General features: G+C 33.5%; 1 protein-coding gene across 1 annotated transcript; it reads right to left on the bottom strand.

The window, feature by feature from the left end:
* Positions 1–143: 143 nt before the first annotated feature.
* Positions 144–7464, bottom strand: LOC107812614 (granule-bound starch synthase 2, chloroplastic/amyloplastic). Its single transcript, XM_075234693.1, has 8 exons — positions 6840–7464; positions 5606–6248; positions 4233–4297; positions 3715–3792; positions 3503–3613; positions 2979–3023; positions 2616–2789; positions 144–1436 (listed from the first exon to the last, which is right to left on the bottom strand). Exons 1-8 carry the CDS (start codon positions 7137–7139, stop codon positions 480–482), a joined length of 2373 nt encoding a protein of 790 aa, XP_075090794.1. The 5' UTR covers positions 7140–7464; the 3' UTR covers positions 144–479.
* Between the last annotated feature and the right edge of the window lie 12377 nt (positions 7465–19841).

Genomic DNA, 19841 nt, shown 5'->3' with positions numbered 1-19841 from the left:
GAAACCCTCGAGCATCATGCTCATATACTAGAAAACCGGTTAAGTGGAATGTTATGAGCCTAATTTACTCGCTTCAGAAAAAATTGGGGTCACTGGTCACTGATTTTATGCTTGATATTTGACACTAGCTGATTCCTTAAAACTTTCAACAAAAAAAGAGTAGAGATTGGCTATATATAATTAAATCTTGGTAACTGTAAAGAATATATACATGATGATATATATAACCAAGTACGACCACCATACGTGAAGTAACCAATATGTTGCATCCTCTCAGTTTCATGACCAGAAATCGGGCCCTGAAATTCAGTCACCTGAGAAAGACAAGGTTTTAGAACTTACCTTGGATAAGCAAAATTGGAGCAATGCGATATACCCAGCAAAACTCAATATTTGGACCCTTGAGGGAAGAGCTGAAACACCTTCATTAAACCTGACAGTATGGCCACAAGTTGACATATACAGACGCGTAATGAGTCTCACCACTGATACTTAGCAGCAACAACAACTTCCTCATAGTTATGAGCAGCATTATCCCAACTTAGGTCTTGTGTCATACCGCGTCTCTGAAGCCCCTCCCAACTCTGTTTGTACTCGCGATAAGTCAGTAAGCAATTTCCTAATGCGTGGATCAGCTGGTTAGCTTCAGCCCTACTGAAGGTCCATCCTAATCCCGACTCATTAAAAGGATCAAAAGGCTGCACAGTATCTTTAAGTCCTCCTACAGCATGAACAACAGGAATAGTCCCGTATTTCATCGCATAAAGCTGGTTCAGTCCACAAGGCTCAAATCTAGAAGGCATGAGCAGAATGTCTGCACCAGCAGTTATACGATGAGCAGTCTTCACGGAGAAACCAACCCATCCTCTAATTTTATCATTGTATTGGCACTCAAATTGCCTTAGCATCTGTTCAAGGTCAGGCCTACCCGTCCCTAACATGACCAGTTGTACATCCTGACCCATCATCCAAGGCACTGCCTCAGCTATCACATCAACGCCTTTTTGGGGGTCAAGCCTCCCGATGAAACCGATTAGTGGGACATCGTCGCGAACTGGTAAACCAAGTTCCTTCTGCAATGCAGATTTACATTGAGGCTTGCCAGTCTGCAGTGTGTCCAGGGAATAGTTTACGTAACCATCTGACATTAAGTGAACATCCAACTCAGGGTTCCACTCTTTTGTATCAATCCCATTTACAATACCCCGGAATTTCCAATCATTCTCATTAATTATCTCGTGCAATCCCCAGCCGCCTTCGGAAGTTTTTAGTTCCCATGAATATCCATGACTAACTGTAACTACACGATCCGCTGTCTTTAGACCAGCTGCAAAAATGTTGAAATGCTCACCTCCTACTGGGTCATACAACCTGAAAATGTCCATGTAGTGTGGTGGAAGATCTACATATGAAAAATCATCCAAAGGACCACGACCCTGCACGCAATGGAATAAATTATAGAGATGAAAAAAATTAGCCGGCTAAGATTGCTATAACCCTTATTTACTTTACTGAAAGAAAAAAGAAATTATTCAAATCAGGAAATACTAACAATTGCAGAATTTGGGAAGAGAGTACTCCAACTACTCTACTCTTTTACATTTCAAACCATTATTTTACGCTCTTCATATCAAACTTAAAGTAATAATCTACAGGTCAAAGTAGGTCATATTTAATTGGACGAACAGAGTATTTCTAGTTCTCTGCTGCTTACATGAGAAAATCTTGCTTACCCCATAACCCCTCCTCTGTCTCTTTCATGCAGCAAATTCTTTATCAGATGAAAGTTGTATCCAAATACACATCATATGAGGCAAGAAAAATAAAGAAAAAGATGATAACTAGTAGCAGAAGAAAAATGCATCATTGTGCTTAATCATAGCACATGGGGAAAAGGTAGAATTGTACTTTGTTAATATAAAACGTCAAGTACGACATATAATTTGGAAACTTAAAGAAAGAATTTTCTATTGTTCTTCGCTGGGTTGATCTCATATTGTTATAGATCATTATGAATGAAGCATAATCCAGACTCCTTCCGCTGTATCAAATATTTATCGCTCTTCTCTTTCTGTATCAATTAGCTTCTAGATAAAGCCACTCCAACAAAAGCATCAATTGTCTTGGTCATGCCCAGAGCAAAACTTTTCATCGAATTTCACATATCAGGAAACACTGCTATACAAGTCTTAAGGATTGGTCTTTGCATGAGAAAAATGCTACCTGTAAATAAATTCACTGGGTATGGTACTCCTGGTGGTTCTAAGCTAATGGAACTTGGTGACACAAAAATAATAATTATGTCCCAAGAGCACCTAGTATATGTACAATATCAAAGTAGTCATTTTTATTTTTATTTTTTGATAACCGAGAAATCCCGGAGAGCTAGCGGGTGCACAGTTTGAATTACTTTGAAACTTAGTGGATAATGGACCCACCCCTCTACCCTTCTATCAAAGTAATCATTTATTTTAACCCTATGCATTAGTAGTCGTAGAAATCATGATTTAAGATCAATCTCCGTTGGAACTTAAAATTGGTTGTACTGTTCAATTGTTGCAAATGAAAGTGCACAGGTGGACTAGGAAACTGCTATAGTTGCTGATGAAACTGACCTGGTGAGCGATGTTATGAATGACTAGGAGAGATCTTGTATATTTCATCATTCCATTGTCACGATAATAAGCTTTCAGATAAACTGGCAATAAAGCAGTATGCCAATCATTAGCAATAAACACTAAATTTCCATCTCCATAGCAAACCCCACCACACGGCACATGCCAAGGAACCTGAAATTGCAAATCAGCCATGTTAGAATATCATCAAAAAAACGTATTTTAAAATCATAGGAACACTACAACAAAAACAACAACCCAGTGTAATAAACATGGATAAATAGTGCTCAAACAGCATGGCTAAGTTTATTTTGAATGTCAGCAACAAAGGTGGAAGCAGTGTCTTTTTTCTGGCATTCATACCTCAATAGCTGCTTTGCAAAATAAAACCATGCGCTTTAAAATATCCTGCAACAGAAAGAGTAAAATAAGAAGTTAAAAGATAGCCAGATAGGTATGAACCAAAACTATTTATGAAAAAGGGACTTTGTAATAAACATATCAAATACGACATCAAGACTGCTACATCAATAAATTGTGATACAATGCAAAGAAGGTAACTGAAAGTCAAGATCAGTGCTCAGCAAACCGATCCTTATCAGAATCTCTGAGTTCCTACAGAACATAATATTAAACCACATAAAAAAAAACACTCTCTCTTGAACTCCCCCACCCAGAAAGAGAAAGGAAAGGTGAAGACACAACCATCTAAGACATCCCAATCCCATAAGGCCCAGATTTTGGTGACAAGGGAAAACATTATGTCGGCCAATCATTTAGAGGACTCAATAATAGAGACTTCACTGTAAATCTAGGAGTCAGAAATTTGGGGATTAGGATGAGATTAGCATGAAATTAGTGGAAAAGTGGGGGCAGGGGGGGTATACCACACGGTTCCCTCCGTAAATGTTGTTCTCCAAGTGCCTAAACATGTGACTGTCAATGAAAACAAAATCCACACCATCAATAAAGGCTTGGAAGTAAGTCACTTCTACATCCTGCACAGTTTAAAAATTAAATCCTTAGAAATGGATAGTCATGGCGATAAAATCACAAGCAAAAGTTAAAAGCTATGTCTTATTAATGCAGTCAAACATACCTGACCATCAACTTTATAAATTTTTCTTACACCAGAATCTTGAGGTTCAGCATAGTTGCCATAACGAGGTGCCACAACCTAAGTTTCAGGAAAATGGGGAGAAAAAGGAAACTCCATCGTCAAATAACATTACATCCTATGCATCTTGGAATGAAAAGGCAAAATTGGAAGAACTAAACAATCTATAGCTTTGCTGGCTGTTTGATGTGTCAAAAAAAAGAAAATATCGTCACAAGATTTTATTCTATGATGTGATCTTTCAAGTGGTTTATCTGGTCTTGATCATCTGGATAGACAGCATATGTTCTGGAAACATTGTGAATTTATATCATAGACTAACTTGTCCAATGGTTGGAAAGATGATGGATAGAGAATATAACACCTCGTGCAGAACATTCGGAGACTTTTTTGTGAAACATACTGGTACTTCATAGACAGAATTTTTCTGTGTACATTCTGCTTGAAACATGGTTCTTTATGCACACGCAAATTAAAACGTGAAGATTTAAACTAGTTACCATAACTCTGTGGCCACGTCGAGCCAAAGCCTTGGGTAATGCTCCAGCTACATCTCCAAGTCCACCTAAAAAACTCTTCACAAGTAAAAGAAATGCTTGCACTGATATGTATCTAGATGCATAAATACAATAAAAAATCATGCAACATTAAAGTGCAAAAAATGTGTACAAATCATGAATATTTGTTCGTGCACAGACAGAACTAATAGGCTGTTTGACCAAGCTATAAAAATCTTCTTATTTTGAGAAGTGTTTTTCCCCAAAGTGCTTTTCGGAAAAGTTCTTTTGGAGAAAAGTAGTTTGTATTTGGCTAATTAATTTGAAAAGTACTTTAGAGCAATAATTTGTGTTTGGCTAAGCTTTTCAAAGAGTACTTTTAAGTATCAAATTACGAATAAAGATACAAAGAGATTTACTTAATAGTTAATATTATATAAGTAGATAAATGATCACAATTATTTATTATTAAAGACAATAATAATTATTTATTTATTTATGTAAAATGTAAAAATAAAATTGTAGTACTTTATTCTTTCAAGATGATTTAAATATATCAAAAAGTCATTCAACAAATATGAAAGTTCTTCCCAAAAGTCATTATTTATTATTTAATAGTTTAAATATAATAAGATTATTTTGGTATATATATAATATTTTGCTAAGCGTAATTTTGGTAAGAAAATAATTAAAAATTGCTCCTGCTTCTGAGGAGAAGCTCCTTTTTTCTGCTTCTCAAAAATTGCTTCTGCTTCTACCCAAAAGCACTTCCCCCCCTCCCCCCCCAAAACGCTTGGCCAAACACCTGAGGTTGAGAAAAAAAAGCACTTTTGGCTCTGGGAGAAGCTTGGCCAAATAGGCTATAAGACTGGAGGATGTACAAGTTAGACGAACCAACAAATCCTCCGTCCATCCTCAACCATCCAGAAGAGGATAAAACGACAATAGTTGAAAAGGCAAAATAAATATAGATATTCCTTTTCATTTGACATTCACCTTACCATCTCACTTTGGACGATCAGTGATGGTTTTTCATTTCATTATATGTCTCATTTCACGTGAGTAAGAATATGTCAAATAATTATTTTGATAGGTATGAGAATATGTTAATTCTTATACTAATTAGTTATCCAGTTTATTCCAGAGATCATGGAATACTGGAAACTTCATTAACACTATAAGTTGGTGAAAAGAAACAACAAGCACTTCATTATGAATATCTTAATGCTAGTCTTACTCTTTTGCAGTTCCTATGAATTTGAAGTATCATAAACTGAACTAGAATACAAGCTTACATAGAAACTTCAAGTGTGGATAATGCACCAACTTACACATTTGTTCCTGGACAGAAGATACATATTTAGGGTAAAAGATACCTGTTTTAGACCATGGAGCGCATTCTGCAGCAACCAAAATAACGTTCATAGCATTCGTTCCTGCCAATGGAGGGGGTTTCTCATCTACATTCTCGGGGTCTTCAGTCTCTATGTTTGCCTTCTCAGCACTTGATCCTTCAAAATTTTCACTCTTCTGTTCCATGTAGGATTGTGCTGAGGATTCTTTAAATAATGAAGGCACATCAGACTGGATCTTCTTTCCAGGAATGTCGACAAAAGTTTTGCCTGTCTCTTGATTGAACTTTGGAGTTTCTGGAGGGACATATAATGTTCTTTTGGCAGAACTTACGGTAGAGGAAGTCTGATGACTGGGTGTGACAGATGATCTTGACAGTGGGGTAGCCCTTTCATCGGATTGAGCTGTTTTCGACTGCCTTTCCTGAGCTAGGTCCCTTTTAACTTCTCTTTTACTTTCAACAAAATCTTGGCTTCTAGCTGCCGGTGTATTTTTCAGGTCATCAACAATTGGCGGAGTAGCAGTACTAGGTAAAGTACTATTATAGTCTTTATCCACGCCACGGACATCAACATTTGATAAGCTACCATTTCCGTTGTCATAAGTACCTTTGGCATCTTCAAGGCTGCTTTTTATTGAAGAGACTACTTTTCTTCTTTCTGCAATCTGATACATAAGGAATTTAAGGAAGAGGACATTCCAGGAATGAAGATAGTTTTTCTTAACACACTATAATGCAGTACAAGCCAAAAACAATACCATGCGCAGGAAACGCAAGTAAACCAAACAAGCCATATTAAATAACAAATTATTCTACAGACAAACTTCCTTTTTAAAATCATAATTTGGTTCCTATCTTTATCCACAACATCCTGAAAATTATTCTCACAGCCAGATCCTTAAGTTACTTAATCATGGATTTATTTTCAAAATTGACATACTTCAAACTAAGAGATGATTATTACATTTACAGAAGAATGAAACATGTCCAACATCCTAAAACAGAATTTGTATTATTCATTAGCATATGGCTGGTAATTGCTGAATGGTTGATTTTTCTTTCTGCTGTGACATACAATATCATATCTATCCCCATTTGCGAAAAAAGAAAAAGAAAAAAGGTAAAAAAGCATTGGATCACTAAGGTCAAAGGCCCTAAAACAAGTAGTACTCCTTTACTTCTCCTTTATCTTACTATAAATTACAAAAAGAAGCAATTATTTGTCACTTTCTGATTGAATACTAAAGAATTACTACCTGTTGAAGTAGGTCCTTTTGCATGGCTAACACCTTTTTGCTCTTTTCAATTGTAGCCTGTAAAGCATCATCCGATTCATCATCTATATTTGTAGCTTCCCCAGAGTTTTTTCCTGTGGCTTTAATCCTCCACATTTGCTCTCTGCTGGAGCCATGAGCTATAGATAACTTGACTATATCTTCACCCAAAACTCTAGAACACCCAACTACAAAAAAAGGAAACTTTTTGGGCTTAAGTGCAAAGAAAGGAAACTTGGGCTGGAATTGATTTCCACTATGAAGAAGAGTGCAATTTTCCATTACAGAGAAGGGAAATTAATCCAAGATTTCAAGAACCAGAGTGATCTAGTGGAAATAAGAGTCGACCCAGTTGAGATAATTGATAAATATAGAAACCCAATTGAGATAAATGATTAGTACAGAGAAATCAGACAATGGAAGTCACTATTTGAAAGATTAGGTGTATATATGAGACCCAACAAAGCAAAAATCATGAGGGGATTTGTGTGAGGTTCAGATTGACTGAGAATCGCAAGCTCAGAGTAGAAACCAGAAACTTAGTTTTAGTTTGGGGCCCTTTGTTGAATTTATGGTATTGGGAATATCACGTGTTAATTATGGCTGTGTCACTCTACTAGCTACTGAATTTGTTTTTGAGAAAACAACATTGGACGGTCCAATATCCAGCGGTCAGCATCCATTACAAAAAAGGAAGAAGAATCATAGGCTAATTGCCATTTTTTTTTTCCCTCAAGCTAATTGCCATTCACAGTCGTAAATTCTTGAGTTTAAATCATGGTATAGATTTTTTACATGGTAAAAGCTTATTTTACTTATACTAAGCTAATAGATGCATTGATATGTATTCATGTACACTTTTGTCATTTGATCATGATTAATTAATCTCAGCTTATTAAATTACTTAGTCAGAATAAATTAATATTAAATTTATATAAGTACTGATATGAATAAATTATTATTGTTTTTAAATTATTGTATCTTTAAGCTATTTTAACAAACTATCTGGTTATCATTTTTACTTGTTATAAATAATTACATGTTATTATCTTTTAATTAATCTAATGGAAGCTTCAGCTCTGGGGCGTAGCCACAATGTTGGTTGCGGTTCACCCGAACCCAGTAGCTTTTGTTCAAATTCTGTATTAGTATTAAAAATAATAATAAATATTTATAAATTATTAATTTAGAACTCATTAAATTAAAAAGATTATAATCTCAAATCCATAAGGTTCAAATCTTAGCTATGTCTCCGCTTCAACTATGCGTTGATTTACTGAAATAACCTATGATGTCTCACTTTTTTATATCAAACAAAAAGTCGAGTGACTTTTAGAAAAACAAAGACCTTAAGAAGGTTCTTTAAGTAGGAACCAGGCATTTCTAAGGAGATGAAAGAAAAGAGGTCAAGCTAGTGCGGGAGAAAAAAAAAAGAAGATCAAGAGAGAAAAGCGAAAATCTTTTAGTTATTGACTTTTCTTCGAAGTAAAACGTTAATATGCTGAATTAGGAGGAAAAATAGAACTTTATGAGTCCCACTTATAGCAGGGGCGTCAATGAATATTTAAAAACCGACTAAATCGACCGAATCGTACCGTATTGAATCGATTTTTAGGTTTCTTTTAATAAAATCGTAAATTTTTATATAAATCTATAATCTCACCAATAATTAGAGTAAGTTTTTTATTTTATGAAAATAAACCGAAAAATACCAAACCGTACCGAATAAATTTATAATATGAAAAAATATTTATATATTAAGTTTAAAATAATAAAGCATTAATTTTTTTGGGGGGCCTTGAAATTATGAAACCGTTATGAGCCAACAAGTAATTAAACTCAAAATCCTAATTTTCAAACCTATTATGCTACTCCTATTACAACTAAATTATTTTCCGGATATTCACTAGCAAGACACAAGGTGTCGTAGCGATTATGAGTAGTAAATTACAATGTATTGAATATATTTTCTTTTGTATAATTTAAATTTATCTTTTTGAATATGTAATCTTCTATATACTTATTCTTGAGTCCCTGTTTGATTAATATCTTTAGTATTTGCTTACATTATTGTAGAATAGTTGATGAATCTATACCTTAGCCATCGTTCATATTTTTTTAATTCATCACATTTTAAACTGTAAAAATGTCTAGAGAATTTTGTCAAGTCTTATAAAAGTGCATATGTTATTGTATTTTACTTCTACTAGTGACTTTTACATGATATTTAAAAAAAATACCGAAAATTAACCGAACCGTACCGATACCGAAGAGAAACCGACATGATTGGAACGGTTTCAAAAAGTCTAATTTTGATTATATATAATAGAATAACCGAAAATTTGGTATGATATAAATTTTATAAATTATCGGACGAACCGAACCATTGACACCCCTAACTTTTAGTTAAGCTATGATTGCGCTTTACCTTTATTTTCCAGTGATCGATTTATCCATTTTGTCTTTGGAAAGTGATTAACTTTTTGGGCGAATGACATAATTATCCACAAACACAAAAATATTTATCCTTGTCTATCTATTTACTTTTCTACCAATCAAACTAATTAACTTTCCTGACTATTGTAGCTTTTGTGGATAATTTCTTCTTTTTTCTCCTTTCTTTTTTATTTCTCTACTTCTTTACTTTTTTCCTTCTTTTCTTTCTTTTCTCCTTTTCTTTTTTCTCGTTTTCTTCTTATTTTTTTCTTCTTTTCAGATCATTTATTTTTTGCCCAAATCATATTATTATTATTATTATTATTATTATTATTATTATTATTATTATTATTATTATTATTATTATTATTATTATTGTTGTTGTTGTTGTTGTTGTTGTTGTTGTTGTTGTTGTTGTTGTTGTTGTTGTTGTTGTTGTTTATTTATTCTTTTATTTATTTTCTTTATTTGTTGCTCCTTTTCTAATTTCATTTAACTCCTTTTTCTTTTATTTTCTTTTTCTCTTCATAATCTAATTTTATTGACTTTTTTTGCTCCTTTTTATTATTCTTCTTTTTTATATAATAAAAAAAGATAACTGATAAAAAAAAAAAATTCACCATTTTGTTTAAATATAACTGGTATAATATACATTTTGTCTTTTTAAAAAAAACAAATTCAATTATTAGAATAAATTATACATTATAACTGTTTTCTCTTCTCTTTTTTGCTTTCTTTCTATTTTTTTAATTTCATTTATTATTATTCCAAATTATTTTTTATTTTCGTTTTTATAATCTAATTCTGCACATATTTTTGGATCCTTTATTTTTGTTCTTTTTATTTATTTATATTTTTTATATATTAATTATTAGAAAACAACTTACATTTAGCATATAATATATAAAAATAATATATTTGTAGAAGTTGAAATATATTATTGCAGTATAATATGATACCCACATGCTATACATCATATACTGACTGGGTATATGGTATCAAGAACTCTGTTAGAAAATTAAAAAAGGACCCTTTTTTTTTGGAAAAATTAAAAAAATATCAAATTTAACTATATTGTTACATTATACCATATATTGTAATAGTATATTGTTGCAATAAATTATATACTATTGAATTAAATATTATATACCAAAATGATATATAGTATATTATTGGGAAAAAAACATAAGTAGGCACTATTCTAGAAAATTTAACATAATCATAGCAGTATGCCATAATTAACAAAAATGGCAGCAACTTAATGTCAATCTGGAGCCGTTAGGCATTTATTATGGCAATTAATATAGACAACACCATAATAGATTCCTAAATCAAAGGAGGGAATCAGGTATAACAAGTATAATCCCATATATTAACTTGATAATTTGATAGGATACATGTATCTTATTTTTTAGTCAATCTTGTACACATAACCTTTCCCATATCCTATATATATATATATGTGATATCCCATATATATCAACATATTTTATATTTAACAGTTGCATATTAAATTATATATCATCTTGTATATTTTTAAAAAAGATATGTAAGGTATATATGTGGTATATATACATTATAAACCATTTATACATATGGTTAATGTATAATAAAATATTTTAAGGATATATATGTTATTTATACAGTATAAACCAGTATGTTCTAATATATATATATATATATATATATATATATAGAAGAAAATGTACCAAGGTAAGTGGTTTCTATATAATATCATCAACAACAATAATATACCTTGAAATATACAGGTATATTTAAATTGGTAAATGAATAAAATTTTGAAGTTAGTAAGAGATAACCCCAAAGTGGTTGCTAGAGAGGAGTTTTCTGTAGATTGAAACCCTTATAGACCGAATAAGAGTTTTATGCTTAATTCAAATCTTTGATTTGAATGTATGGTGTCAAAATTATAAATAAATATAAACACGTGTATAAGATGAATTAAGAGGTGAAATTTAGAAATTTAGAGTAGAAGGTGAGAGGAGAGAGAGAGTGAAAAAAAATCAATTCCGTGATTTGTGCCATGCGTTGACTAATTAAATGTGCCCATAATTTTACAATATCCTAATTATGTAAAAAAATCTGCTATTTGTGGAATAAACAAGAAGTAATATTATTTTCTTAAATAATTTTTAGAAAGTGCTTAGCCGGGTAGTTGGTATATAGTACAAATTAGTATTTTTTATTTGTTTAACTCAATTTCAACCTAAATTTCAAAAATCTATTCCAAACTTTTCACCAAATTGACTCACACTTTAGCCACAACCTCCAATCAAATATTTTAGACTAAATATTTTGGTTTAAAAAAAATTAAAAACATGAGAACTCTGTTAAAAAGATGAAAAAGAACTCAATAAAGAATTTAAAAAATTCTAAAAAGACTAATTTGTAATAGCATACTGTTATGTTCTATAGTATACTAAAATAGTATACCGTTAGAATGAACTGTATACCAAAATGGTATATAGTATATCATTTTGGCATACAATACAAATTCCTCTTCGCCAGTTCAATGGAATAAATTATACACTATTGAATTAAATATTATTTATCGAAATGGTATATAGTATGTTATTTTGGTATATAGTACAAATTAGTCTTCTCCGCTAGTTCAACTCAATTTCAACCTAAATTTCAAAAATATACTTCAGAATTTAGCCACAACCTCCAATCAAATATTTCAAACTAAATATTTTGGTTTAAGAAAAAAAAAATTTAAAAATATGAGAACTCCGTTGAAAAAGAACTCAATAAAAATTTCAAAAAAATTCTAAAAGGACCAAATTGTAATAGTTAGTGTAACAACCCGGCCGCTCGTTTTGAATATTGTAACCCCGTTCCCCCATTTACTGCTCAATTTATGTCTTGTAATTGATTTATAACTTATTGGGTTAGTTAGTTCGGGTCCGGAAGGAACTCGGAGTGAAATGAGACACTTAGTCTCATAATTAAAAATTTAAGTTAGAAAAGTGGACGGGATATGGACTTATATGTAAACGACCTCGGATTTGAATTTTGATGATTCTAATAGCTCCATATGGTGATTTTGGGCTTAGAAGCATGTCCGAAATATTATTTGAAGGTCCGTAGAGGAATTAGGCTTGAAATGCCTAAAGTTTAATTTTTGAGAAGTTTGACCGGGGGGGTTGACGTTTTGATATCGGGGTCAGAATCTGATTCTGAAAATTGAAATACCTCTGTTATATCATTTATGACTTGTGTGCAAAATTTGAGGTCAATCGAACGTGATTTGATAGGTTCCGAAGTCGTTTGTAGAAATTAGAAATTTCAAAGTTCATTAGGCTTAAATTGGGGTGTAATTCATGATTTTAGCGTTGTTTGAGGTGATTTGAAGATTCGACTAAGTCCGTATGATATTTTAGGACTTGTTGGTATATTTTGTCGATGTCCCGAGGGGCTCGGGTGAGTTTCAGATGGTTAACGGGTTGGATTTTTGACTTGGAACTCTGCTGGAATTTTTCTGATGCACCATCTGGTTTCCTTCATCGTGTTCGCGAATGGAGCCTCGCGTTCGCGAAAAGGAACTGAGAGGCTGGCAATATTTGCTCTTCGCGTTCGCGAAGAGAAGCATGCATTTGTGAAGGGTGGACTGGGTGTGCATCGCGAACACGAGAGGTGTTACACGTTCGCGAAGAAGAGAGGAAGCAGCTGAGGACCCCAGGCAATTGGTCTACGCGTTCGCGTAGGGGGTGTCGCGTTCGTGTAGTGAGGGGGAACGAATCATCGCGTTCGCGAGGGGTTGAACGCATTCGCGTAGAAGACATTAAGGCAGAGACATTTTTGTGCTTCGCGAACGCGAGGGTGATGTCGCATTCGCGAAGGAGGAATTTGGACAAGAGCTATTTTGTGCTTTGCGAACGCGAGGCACTGACCGCGTCCGTGAAGAAGAAAAGCCTGGGCAGTGAGTTTAAGTTCTGAAAATGGGACGAACCCATTTTCAGTTTTTGACGATTTGGAGCTCGGATTTGAGGCGATTTTGGGTAATTTTCAGAGAAAACAACGGGGTAAGTGTTCTTAACTCAATATTGGTTAAATTACCCGAATTCATGGTTGTTTTTAATTATTTAATTGGTGAATTGAGTTGGAAAAAATTGAAAACCCTCTTGGTTTAAATTGAAGATTTGAGGGTCGAGTTGGGGTCGGATTTTGGTAAAATTGGTATGGTTAGACTCGTGGTTGAATGGGCTTCCGGATTTTATAACTTTTATCGAGTTCCGAGACGTGGGCCTCACGGGCGATGTTTGAGCTAATTTTTGGTTTTTTATGGAAAATTATTATTTTCTTATGGAATTAATTTCAATGAATTTTATTGACTGAAACAAATTATTTATGGCCAGATTCGAGGCGTTTGGAGACCAATTCACGAGGAAAGGACATTGCGGAATAAGAATTTCACGACTTGAAGTAAGTAACAATTTTAAATCTGGTCCTGAGGGTATGAAACCCCGGATTTTGGTATCATGCGATTATTTTGGAGGTGACGCACATGCTTGGTGACGAGCGTGTCGGCGTGCACCGAGGAGATAGTAACTTGGTCCGTCCCGGAAAACTGTAAAGTTGAATAAGTTATTGTTAGCTATATGCTCTCTATGTGTTGATAAAATTTGACTGTAAATCATGCTAGAAATCATGCTTAGGCTGTGTGATAGTACTCTTGGGACCCACTCGCGTACTTGTTGAATTGCCTGCTAAATGCTATATGTACTCAGTCTTAGTTTTTACTTGCACATTTTATCTCAGTCTCTGTTATTATTATTGATGCATCATATCATTGTTGTTTGGGCTGATTTCATAATTATTGAGAGCCTGAGAGATTGGAGATATTTATGACTAAGTGAGGCCGAGGGCTTGATTGTGAGATATTTATACTATAGCATGTGAGTTGTCCGTGCAGCACGTGTGTTGGCAGTGAAGATCATTATATTATACTATAGCACTTGAGTTGGCCGTGCGGAACCTTATATTATACTATAGCACATGAGTTGGCCGTGCGGATCCAGATATTTATATTATGGCACGTGAGTTGTCCGTGCAGCACGTGAGTTTTCCGTGCAGATTATAGCGCTTGGGCTGTAGGAGCCCCTCCGGAGTCTGTACACCCCCAGTAAGTGCGGGTACCCATTGAGTGAGTGATGAGGGCTGGGAGCCCAGGGAATGATGAGGGCTGGGAGCACAGTGAGTGATTGTTGCTCTGAGAGGTTGTACTTGAATTCCAATTATTGCATTTAGTTGATATCTGTCATTGTTGTAAAATTTCTGAAAAATTATTGATATACGGATTACATGAACAGGAACTGTATAAAAATTGATTTGACATTAAACTGCCAGATTTGATAGCATGTCTATTCTTTGTTGGGATTATTGGAAATGATTCATAACTGTGTAGCTCGTTACTATCTTCAGTTCCTTATTTATTATGGTTACTTGCTGAGTTAGTTGTACTTATACTACATCCTGCACTTCGAGTGCAGATCTAGGTATTTTCGGACATAACGGGTGTTGATTCTTCTGTACAACTGATTTTCTGGAGATTCAGAAGTAGCTGTCATGTTTCGCAGACTTTGTCTCTCCTTCCCTATCTCTGTATTACTGTACTTTTGGTCTTAGACTATTGTAGACCGTACTTTTCCAGATTTGTATTCATATTAGATGCTCATGTACTCAGTGACACCAGGTTTTGGGGAGTGTTCGTATTTATATTTAGGAGATTTTGTATTATATTTAAATATTATATTTTCAGACATAAAAAAAATTGTGGTTTAGTGACATTAACGGCTTGCCTAGTATCGAGATAGGCGCTATCGTGACGGGTGAGATTTTGGGTCGTGACAGTTAGCTGTTACATTATATAGTATACTGTTGAAATGAACTGTATACCAAAATGGTATATAGTATATCATTTTGATATACCGTTGATAAGTGGAGATTTTGACTACTTATTAGCACCTTTTAGCTTTGTTTTAATCTAAAAGCATTAAATTACGTTCCCGAAACTAATAAAATGTGCAAAATTATATGAATATTGAAAATTGGACTCCTGAGATGAAATTCGGCTCAATGAGGAGTAGTCTGAGCACAAGACAACAAAAGGGCACATCAACATACAAAGTGCGGTTCACAAAAGAAATTCTGCGACCACAGAAGAAATTGCGGTCCGCAAAATTCCATCTGCAGCCGCAACCAAAGAAGGAAAATCCAGTAGACTTTCGTGCAAATTGCGGACCACATATGAATTGTGCGGCCGCAAAAGAAGGGCTCAAGAGCAAGATTAGAGAGATAACAAAACAGCTAAGTCCATAGCTTCATTGAATTGCGGTCCGCATAAGATTTGTGCGGCCATAAAAGATTGTCTTGCGGCCTCAATCATAATATTGCAGACCGCAGAAGAGGGCCTTGCGATCGCAGTGTTAAATCTGCGGACCGCTGAAATATTGTCTCATGACTGCAGTTCATAATTGTGCGGCCGCAAAATACCAGCTCCTGCCATATGAAGATTTCTGCGGATCGCACATGGAATTATGCGATCGCAGAACCTCCCGAAGGGCATTTTTGTCCGAAATTTTTAGCCTTGTATAAATATACGAGTTTCACAAAATTAGGTGAAGTTTTGACATCAACAAGTTCTGTAGCCGTTTTTCTTTGCCTCTTTTGGAAGTTTTCTATGTTTTGGTATATTTTACTATAGATTTTATCATTTTAACTTTACATTATGAGTTTAATTAGTATTTCTTCTTCTTTTTCTTCAAATCCAAGCATGAATAGCTAGATTTTTACTAAGGTTGTGAACCAACCCTAGTGTGTTAACCTTATGGGTAATTAAATTAGTGCTTGTTTATGATTGGGTATTTATTATTTAGCCTAGTTCATGCTTTAATTTGTGGAATTAATGGTTGCAAACATCAGTTCATGCTTATTTGACTTAGTCTCTACTTGAGAAAGAGAGACTTAGTCTAGGAAAACTTGGCTAACAAGGAATTGGGTTAATCGAGAGATTGATTAACCCAATTAAAGGTTCAACCTAGAGATAGTAATAACCCTACTTGATCTTTTATCAACTGCTTTGTGTGATACCCATTTGGCCTTGAGAAAGCCAAATTGGAAAAAATCACTCTCTGACCGAGAGGTATTGAGAGTTGATAGCTATAATACATCCCGATCAACAAAATAAGTATTAAGATTTTTATCCCGTTAGGCAAATACCTAGGTGATGGTCTCAGCCCTAGGCTTTTTACCAAGCTGAAAAACATCAAAAACAATCATCCTAGTCTTATTTCTTTATTCTCCAAACTTTAGTGTAAAAATTAAAAATAGAAACAAAACCCTTTCTGTGGATGTGCAAATAAAGATAATTCAATTTCACGCATTAGAATATATACCTCTAACTCCCATCTAGCTCCCAGTGGATTCGACCCCGACTCTTCGTTGGGTTACTATAATTGCAATCGACCGTTTCATATCTTGTTTAGAGGTGTGCATTTGGACGCGATCAACTGTACAAATTCTTCTTCGCCAGTTCAACTCAATAAATTATACACTATTGAATTAAATATTATATACCAAAATAGTATATAGTATGTTATTTTGGTATATAGTTTAAATTAGTCTTCTTCGCTAGTTCAACTCAATTTCAACCTAAATTTCAAAAATCTACTCCAGATTTTTCACTAAATTAACTCAAACTTTAGTCACAACCTCCAATAAAATATTTCAAACTAAATATTTTGAACTTTAAAAAAAAAAATATGAGAACTCCGTTAAAAAGTTGAAAAAGAGCTCAATAAAATATTATAAAAAATTTAAAAAGGACCAAATTGTAAGAGTATACTGTTATATTATATAATATACTGTAACAGTATACTAAAATGGTATATAATATATCATTTTGGTATACAATACAAATTCTTCTTCTCTAGTTCAACTCAACTTTAACCCAAATTTAAAAATATACTGCAAAATCTCCACCAAAATTCACTCACTATTTATTTACAACCTTTAATTAATGTTTCAAACAAACCCAGACAAAATTAGATCAAAACAACTACAAACTCAATATATGAGTTTCAAACTTCAAGGTCCTTCAATGATAGATTTGCTTTTTCAAGAAAAAGAAAAAGAAAAAAAGGAAAAAGATAAATTATATCAAATGGCAAAAAAGAATAAAGAAAAGAAGAGCCGGGGAAAAATAAAATTTCTTAAAAAAAAGTTTCTTGGCATACATTGAAATAAAATTTAGTATTAGCTAATTTACTTTCTAAATATGCTATTAAATGTGTGAGCATAAACATTGATTTATATCTTTTTTAAATAATAATAATAATATCCTTTTGTGTTCTCCAAATTCATATATTTTTATAATATTATATATTATTTGATAAATATTATATTATATTATTTTTTAATTAGTATTATTATGATAAGATGATGAAAAATATTGAAAAAATGTGATGCACTTAAAAGATATAAAAAAGGTGCATTAATGAATTTATGAGAACATGAGCTTTCATGCTAAACACTAGGAATGTAAGAATGGGTAGAGCGGGTAAAATAAATGTGCCGCATAGGTATAAAATGTAAAAGAAATGAACGTGGGTAGATACATGTAATTGTTTTTTCTTCTATGGGTATATAACATAATTTACCCTAACTTTTTGGGAAAACTTTTTTGCTTTACTCCCTCAAATTTAGTGAAGAATAACATTTTTTCTAAGGTGTACTTTTCATAGAGTCGATAACCTTGATAGCACATCACTATAGAATGGTTCCACAACTATCGCTAAAAAGAAACATAACTATCACTTGGGAATTGTTTGTGTAAATTGTGTTTGATCAGAAGAGTGTATTCTATGTAATAAAACAAGGTATGAGAGAATAAATCGATATTCTATTTGATGGAGTAACAAACATATATAGCTGTAAATGGAGTCCTAACTATGGAAAGGAATAAAGAGGCTATATGTCACGATCCATTTTCTGAATAAGCCGTGATCGGTATCCGGTCGTTAAATTTGACCGAGCGAACCATCAGTACTTATCAAAACTATTATAACCTCAAACTTTATATGCAACAAAGGAAATACTTTAACCAAATACTTTTAATTAATTTGAATATCTAAAATAAACAAACTCCAAAACTTTATTCGTAATAACTACTGAAATACTGCTACGTTATTATCAAAACATCCGAATCTTAACCCAACGACTGTGTCTATGAAGCCTCTACTGATAAACTGACGCACTGCTCAGGACATGAGATTGCCTGGCTAGTTCTCTAAGTAAACAAAGAAATATAACTACATAAATATGACTCAAAGGAATACTCCACGAACAAAAGCGGAGCTCACCAATAACATTGGAAGAGAGGAAAGTCCTAACCCGTAGTCTGCTCGCCTGCAAAATCGGTTCCTACGTTGTACCGAAGACCAACGTAGGTTCCCAAAAGAGAACGTCAGTACCATCCATTGTACTCAGTGAGTCTTAACGACAGGGGACGAAATTTTAATAAAATATACATAACGAGTAAAGATTCAAAAGGCGTGGAAACATAAAGCTTCTAAGAACAATTCTAAAATAATTACAATATACCAATTTATGAATATTCTAAAAAAAAAAAATTTCTTTTTCTTTCTTAAAAAAAAAATACTTCACTTTATAGTTCGGGAGTTCCAACTATCCTGACTTAATTCTGTCTCAGTCACCGTGTGATCGGCACGGGTTCGATCCCAACTTGATCGAATAGGCCCAATCCACGAGGTGCCACTCGTTTCATGGTTCTCAGCGCTCATGTACCATACCTTAGCTTGGCAAATTCTCAACAACGAGACCCCTGGCTTGTGTGCTCCCTACTTTGGCACAAGTAGTTTTAGGAAGTCAACGCCTTGATCAGGACCCTCGGCCTGGACGATGACCCCTTCTCAGAATAGAGGATACTCCCAAAAATCTTTTCTTTCTAAAACTTCTTCTTGTGACTTATCAAGTCTAAATCTTTTCTGAAACATCCTATACATACTCATAGTGGTATCTTTAAATGTAAAGCATGACATAAGAATGAAACAATTGATTCTACAACAACTAGTGCATTTGAATTAATTTAAAAGTTTTACACCTAAACATGGAACTTACTATTGATACAGAGGAAAAAGGGAATTAAATACTCAACTCTTACCTATTACTACTGTAGGATAATTGACAATAAAAAATTTTATATACCCGAATTCAAGAATAAGTGAGTCGTAAAGAACCCTAAAATTTTCCGTGCGTGAGCAATTTCTGGCTGCCTATGTTCGTATAAGGCTTTAAGCGTTTTTCTATGTGTCTGCTAACGTGACTAAACAGAACTAATGTTCTGTATTGCTTTAAGGCTTTAAGCCTTTGCTTTTTGAAAGAAGTACGTTTCTGACCCTTTCAAGGCTTTAAGCCTTTTTTTAATTTTTATGTTTTATTATTTTTCTCTTTTTGTTTTGTTTTGCTTTAACTAATAATTAATGATATTCACTTTTAAATATTACT

Source organism: Nicotiana tabacum, chromosome 17 (genome assembly GCF_000715075.1).
Source record: "Nicotiana tabacum cultivar K326 chromosome 17, ASM71507v2, whole genome shotgun sequence".
Classification (NCBI taxonomy): Eukaryota; Viridiplantae; Streptophyta; class Magnoliopsida; order Solanales; family Solanaceae; genus Nicotiana; species Nicotiana tabacum.
This window is presented reverse-complemented; position numbering and strand designations above follow the sequence as displayed.

What these genes read in the sequence shown, in the direction of transcription:
- LOC107812614 (XM_075234693.1), bottom strand. Translation starts at nt 7,139, where the DNA reads ATGGAAAATTGCACTCTTCTTCATAGTGGAAATCAATTCCAGCCCAAG. An exon ending in CGCTCCATGGTCTAAAACAG is followed by an intron (nt 4,298 to 5,605) that starts GTATCTTTTACC and finishes AGAGTTTTTTAG; the next exon opens with GTGGACTTGGAGATGTAGCT. An exon ending in GACGTGGCCACAGAGTTATG is followed by an intron (nt 3,793 to 4,232) that starts GTAACTAGTTTA and finishes CCTGAAACTTAG; the next exon opens with GTTGTGGCACCTCGTTATGG.